Source organism: Austrofundulus limnaeus, unplaced genomic scaffold (assembly GCF_001266775.1).
Source record: "Austrofundulus limnaeus strain Quisiro unplaced genomic scaffold, Austrofundulus_limnaeus-1.0 Scaffold260, whole genome shotgun sequence".
NCBI lineage: Eukaryota > Metazoa > Chordata > Actinopteri > Cyprinodontiformes > Rivulidae > Austrofundulus > Austrofundulus limnaeus.
The window spans coordinates 829,500-836,580 of record NW_013952662.1 but is presented as its reverse complement, the minus strand read 5'-3'; the positions used below and the strand labels follow the sequence as shown (position 1 = coordinate 836,580).

At 38.8% G+C, this 7,081-nt stretch overlaps 1 protein-coding gene across 1 annotated transcript in view; it reads right to left on the bottom strand.

The window, feature by feature from the left end:
- Positions 1-3,026: 3,026 nt before the first annotated feature.
- Positions 3,027-7,081, bottom strand: part of lrriq1 (leucine-rich repeats and IQ motif containing 1) — a 58,517-nt gene continuing 54,462 nt past the window's right edge. The window contains exon 24 of the mRNA XM_014020608.1: positions 3,027-3,701. Within this exon, the coding sequence (XP_013876062.1) occupies positions 3,559-3,701 (143 nt within the window). The 3' untranslated portion in view covers positions 3,027-3,558. The remainder of the gene's footprint in view (positions 3,702-7,081) is intronic.

Here is a 7,081-nt window from a genome sequence, read left to right as displayed (position 1 = left end):
AACTGTGATTTTTCAGCATCGGTGAGTTACGTTTTGTACGACTTTTCCAATTATGTGCCTCTGTTAACCTAAATAATAAAAATATCCAAAAGCTTCCTCTCCAAATCCTATAATTTCACAGGTGTTTGTTGATATTTATTGAATATATTCTCACAACCTGTTGCAACAAATTCGTGGTCTTTGCTACAGTACTGTACATCCCTCAGCACTGCATTATTTTTACACTAATATGATCTCTTAAAACAATTTGTTTAATATTACTGCTCCAAAAAATTGAATGTAGAATTTGAAAAAGAAATGTTTTTTTATTCAAATAAAGGAGCTTCTGAGAGTTTTTAAACATGAAAATATTTATAAAGAAAGGAATGTGGAACATATTATTCGCAGCTAACTTTCCAGCTACATTAATGCAGTTAAAAGTGACACTTTTGGGGCGGCTGTGGTTCAGTGGTTAGATCCCTGGGCGAGACACTGAACCTTCATGGTGTCTGATGTGTCCCACGAACGCAGTCTAAAGCACTGGTTAGACTGGAGAATACTGTTTTCAGCTTCGCTCTGCAGAGATGTGGAGCTGTACGAATGTGTCGGGGACAGGTTGTGTGATACAGGGCTCTGCAGGGTTGGATAGAAACATGCTGACTTTAGAGGCCCCATTCATTTCTCTGGATATTTTTAAAAACTGAAATTTTCTGCTTTTTTCCAACTGTCTACATGCAAACAGAGTTGGGTGTTTTTAAAGGACATTTTTGAACTTTGTTGTTGGTGAATTCATGTTGATTTGAGAAACAGAGCTGATACGCACTTTGATCATTTGTGCTCTAGAAACCCAAAACACAAATTAATCCATTTTTGTTTGTTGTTGTTTTTTAATTGGTCTACTTATCTTGTCATCATTAAGCTTCGAACGAGTGCTGAAAGGAAATTATAAACAGTTAAAAAAATGTGCAACTATTATTAATGGAGAATGTCCTGATGTATCTCAGTAATCCAGGTAAAAAATCAAAAATAAAAAAAATTGTATAGGTCTTCTGGACGGGTTCTTCTCTAATGAAATGTTTCGTCTCTCCTCCAAGAGACTTCTTCAGTCTGAGAGTTTCAGGCAAAATTCAGGCTTTTGAGTCCTGCCTCCAGGTGACTGATACTCACATCACATGGCTATCGTTGACACCTAATTAATACCTATTGTTAACGGGGGTGGAGTGATACTGCCAATAGCAGCACTGTAGGAGGGGGACAACTGAAAATGGAGGCCTCCACCTCTGTTTAATGATGGATGGYCGAAATGATGGTCGGAAAGACCGCCCATCATTAAACAGAGGTGGAGGCCTCCGTTTTCAGTTGTCTCCCTCCTACAGCGCGGCTATTGCCAGTTTCACTCCACCCGTTAACAATAGGTGTTAATTAGGTGTCAATGATAGCCATGTGATGTGAGTATCAGTCACATGGAGGCAGTGCTTAAAAGCCTGAATTTTGCCTGAAACTCTCAGACTGAAGAAGTCTCTTGGAAGAGAGACGAAACGTTTCATTAGAGAAGAACCCGTCCAGAAGACCTATACAATTTTTTTTCTTTTTGATTTATGGTAAACCTTTAGCCCAGGGGTGCCCAAACATTTTCCCTGAAAGGGCCAAAGTAAAAATCAATCTGAGGGTGGTGGGCCAAATTCAATAATATAATACACGAAATGCATATACTTCAAAAAAAGTTGTATTTTTTATGATTAAGCTAGCAGCCAGTGCGGTTGCCCACATTTTTTTGTTTGTGTTTTTTTTTTTCAGCCCCAGGACATGGAGAAAATTCAATGTTTTCTCGGGCAGCAAAGGCTCATGAAACTTTTCATAATTTAAAATTTGAGTATATGTGGTCTTTTAAGGTGTGCAAATCTAGATGTGCACTTAGATCTAATATAAATGTCTGTTGAAGTTACTTGTATTTTATGTTTAATCTTAACATTATTCAAAGATAAAGTGAGCACCACAAGTTAAAACTATCTGCATGACAGCTCCTTGTATAGTTGGACCAATGGTTGAAAAGACTAAGTGTAAATATAGTGTTTCTACATAAGACAGGAGATTACAATCTGGTAACCAGGATAACTGCTAGTGGGCCAAATCAAATGGCTTGGCGGGCCAAATTTGGCCCACCGGCTCCACTTTGGACACCTCTGCTTTAGCCAAATTAAGAATGTTCTTTTTCTGTTTTTTGTTCTCTTAATGTGAAAGTTCCCCACCTGGTGGCATGATCTGAGTATTTCAGTGTTTTTGTTGGAATAACATTAAGAGAATTTCTTTTTCTTTTTTTCATAAACAGGGGGAAAAATTCAGCCTAACAAATATTTAAAGTACAAACGGAGAGAAGAGACAGAATCTGGGAAATTTAGCTGAGCTGAGGTCAGGTTGGTGGAACAGCTTGAGCTGAGAAGATTCTTCTAATCTACATTAATCTGTGGACTCAGTTAACATCAACAAAAGTAAACATTACAAAAAGTGGAGGACAGTGGCCTCTCATTATAACACAAATAACAATGTTTTAAGTAATTCTGGACTTATCTTAAACAAAACACTATAGACAAGCTGGATATCACTTTTATGGCTCTAGTTTATATATGTGGTGGCAACGCAAAGACCTGCAAATCTAGCTGGGGACTTTCACCACTGACTTTCCACCTAAAAGGAGACGCTGTTTTTTAGGTTTGAAACCACCTCAGCTCTGGCGTGTGCCGGTCTTCTCGAACAAAAATCCCTGTCCAAACCCACCCTCCAGACATGATGGGAGGGAAAAATAAGCAGAAAGAAGCGCATTTCCTGCCAGGCAGCCACTTTGAAGTGCTCACTGTGTGTTTTTACATTCATTAATGTGTGCTTTTCCAGACAGCAGGTCAGCGTGGACCCTCACAGGAGAACCGCCTCCGTTACGGCAGCGAGAGTGGACGGACGCCGCAGCTTTCCAAATGTCAACCCCAAAAACACACACACACACACACGGTCCTCATAGTACTGCAAACATAAAGGATCAAATTCTAACAATGTTTGTGTTCCCTTAGACGATCAAATGTTTAATTTTTGGGCGAACAGAGAACCAAGCACGACGACAGAAAGAGACGATCACACGTCGTTTCTGAGTTCGGAAGAGACGAGGAGGTCCAATAATCTGTCCCAAGACTTCCAGAGGAACAGAGCACAAAGCCCACAGCTCCTACAGGTCCTGCTTCTTATTTCCTGTCATCAGCTGATGTGAAGCGTGTAATTCTCCCAGGTTTTGTGGCCCTCGGTTTGATGCTGCTTGGACGCAGTCTAAGTTTAGCTGGAAGCTTTGGGAAAAAAAACTCAAGTTTTAAGGAGATTCAGGTCCTGGTTCTGGTTTTAGATTTTACACAGGGCTCCGTCTTTAAATACAGCTCTGTAGCACAATAAACCAAGGATTTGAAATGAAACATATCTTTATTCCATTACTTTAGATGTACTTTAGTCCTTTAGATGATCTTTATAATCTTCAAAAAAATGTTACAAAAAGGGAAATCCAGTTAGGGGTATATTTTACGGGACTTCTTTTTTTTTTTACTAGTTGGAGTAACTTTTACTCCTGTCTCTCTTCTTGCCCCCTCCCCAGCCCCAGCTCAGCTGGACGGGCTTGTCCCTGAAAGAGATGCGCTCCTTTTTAGACAAAGCAGACGTGAGTCGCTGAGGAGACGAAGCTTCTTCACCTGGGGACAAACGGAAGAGAAATGCATTTATGTTACGATAAACTCTGACAAACCTCTGAATGAGAAATTTAATTATTTGAAAGCTTTATCTCCTTTTTTCTTTTGAAGGCTCGTTGAGAATATAATTAAAACTGAGAGAATATATTTTCATTTTAATTTATCTGCCAAAAAAAGAGTACAGTTTGGAGAATGTTAGCATCAAATTTATAGCCAGCAACGAGTATTTACTGAACGACATGATCATCTTTGTTTATTGATTGGTGTGTAGCTCTGAGTTCTGCTGTTCTCAGTTAAGAGCACTATAAGCTGTACAAGTGAGGTCTTTTATATTCACGGGACCATCAGGACGAAGCTTTTTCTACCAGAGAACAAAAGCAGCACTTCTGCTCGGTATGATGTGCTCCACGTGTAGAGCTCAAGGCTGCTGTGTCCACACGGGGAGCCAAACGGTGGGGGGGTGGGCTTAAGGTGAGGGGTCCAGAACGTGCTTCAGTTACTTAACGAAGACTAAAAAGCTGGGATAATATATAGAATATCTCCAGACACTCACAAGTCAAACTCAAACTAGGGCTGCAGCTAACGATTATTTTAATAATCGATTAATCTGTTGATAATTTTTTCGATTAATCGATTAATCGGCCAAATCATTAAAACACTTAATTACATGAATATGAATAGATATAAATTAAGTTAACTCCTTAATGATGCAAGTTATTGATTAATGAATTAATCTGAAGTTGATTTATCTTATAGATTGATTAACAATTAATTAATAAGCAGCCATTTTTAAAAATAAAAGTTTTCTCTTGAATCAAGAGGGTCTTCCCATAAAATGAAGGATTTTTTATAATCTCCTGAATTAAAAAACAGAAGCACATAATACATATTTTAACAATTTATGTTGCCAGCTGTATTAAATACTGACTGAAAAAATGTGTATTTCTACTACATGAAACATAACAGAAATTTAAAAGGTTGCTGAATGAGGAAAATAGATTAAAATAATAAAATAGGATTTTTAGATGTAAAACTATTATTATTTTTTTTATAATTAGAATTTATTTACATTTAACGTTTATTTTTTTCCTCTAATTACTTTTTGTTTCATTCTTGTTGGTTCTGTTTGACTAAAACATTGTTGGACCCTAGGGCTGCCACAAACTATTATTTTTATAATCGATTAATCACCGATTATTTATTCGATTAGTCGACTAATCAGATCATACGTTAATTGAATATAAAACATACAGCTTATCGTGCCAGAATGCAGCTGCTATTATATAACCATGGTTAGATTTTAGCTATATGCTAACTAAAAATAATTACTGTGGAAGGTAAGTTCTGCTCTGCAGATATTACACAGGTTTCTCTTTCATTTTCTTAAAATGATCCCACACTTTGAGCTCCGTTGCCGAGTAGCCATGATACCAGAGCCTGTCTGTATAATGTCTTGTGACGTCCACGGCCTACCCCAGTTACCACTACTGTGCATGTGTGTCAAGGACAGAAAGGCAGATGTGGCAGTGGAAGGTGTCGAAGCAGTTTGGAGAGAAAAACAAAGTAAAGAACAAAAAAAAAAGAAAACGATTAATCGATTATTAAATTAGTCATCGATTATTTTAATAATCGATTAGTCGTCGAGGGCGGCACGGTGGCTCAGTTGGTAGAGCTGATGCCTCTCAGCAAGAAGGTCACCGGTTCAAATCCCGGTCCGGGGACCTTTCTGGGGTAGAGTTTGCATGTTCTCTCCGTGCATGCGTGGGTTCTCTCCGGGTACTCCGGCTTCCTCCCACAGACCAAAAACATGACTGTTAGGTTAATTGATAACTCTAAATTGTCCCTAGGTGTGAGTGAGAGAGTGAATGGTTGTTTGTATCGTTTGTCTCTATGTGTGTCCCTGTGATGGACTTGCGACCTGTCCAGGGTGTACCCCGCCCCTCGCACTGTGACTGCTGGATATGGGCACCAGTGACCCACGCGACCCTGAAAAGGAAGAAGCGTGTACAGAAAATGGATGGATGGATGGATGATTAGTCGTCGATTAATCGATTAATCGTTGCAGCCCTAACCCAAACCTAAGTTTTTCAGCCATATCGCCCAGCCCTAGTGGCCAGTCCTGTTTCTGAATGATTAAGCAATACCAGTGTGTACAAGTCCAACATCATGCTGCCACCATGCTTCATCCAGGGTACAAATATAAAAATAAGCTGTAACCATGAAGACAAACCCCACAGCATCACCATGTTTGGAGGTTTTCTGCAACAGTATCATGCTTTATCACATGTAGCTCTGAGTTACATCCTCAAGACCATCTGGCTGATTTTTTTCAGAATAGAGGAATTGTCATCCAGTCCTTGAGGTGACCCTTCCAAGTTAAACCTATGATGCATTTATATATTTTACAGAACAAAGACATGATTTTTTATAGCTGAAGCTTGATTACTTGGTTTTAGAGACTCATGTAAACCTAATATGATTATTCATTCTAAAATAGCAGCACTTCTGTCGTCAAATTCCATAAATTCATTAAAGTAACTCTGGTCTTCTGACATGAGTGCTTGCTACTGTTGAGTCAATTAATTAGTTACATTTTGTTTTGTTTGTTAAAAGAAAAAGACTTTTTTAATACTAGTGCCTTACAGTTTACCCTGGACATTTTTGATAAGTGGTGTTTTCATCAGTTCAGACAAAAAAAAACAACAACTTTTCTTTCTCTAGCAGGAAACAACAACTCAGCCTGCCTAACGTGAAAACACTCATTGCTGCACCTCGTGGATATCATTGTGAAATTATCACCAGAATCCAATTAGGCTTCATTAGCGAGAACAGGAGCTCTCTTCTCTCAAATGCCAGGGCTGGTTTAACATGATCATCTGCTGTCTGTTAGCAGCATCTTTGTCACTCTGACTCCTGAGCTCTGACTTGTCTCCACAGAAACACCAGTCATTCCTCAGTGGAAGGACTGGTTTTTTTTGTTTTGTTTTTTTTTTTACTTTTTGCTCACTCACTCTCTTTCTGCACACTTCCTGTCAGAAAAACCTTATAGCAGCCTGTCCCCAGACCGACCCAGTGGCTCTCTCTCCCCTGTTAAAGCAGTGGTAAGGCTGAATAAGACTGTACGGTTCTGTGTGACCTTAAACATTTTAAAACTACTGAAAGCTTTTTAAAACTCAGTTTTTTATTGTTTCTGTGTAAATGTAACTCATGGAGATTTAGAAACAATGGGCCTCATGCAAGAACCGTTCGTACGCACAGATTTGTTCTTAAGTTGTGCGTACGAGTGGTTTAGGAGAATTTGTGGCATTCACCAATGTTTTCATATTCTAAGATTTTTTTCAGATACGAACAAAATTCACGAGTGGTCCAGACCTGTCGTATAT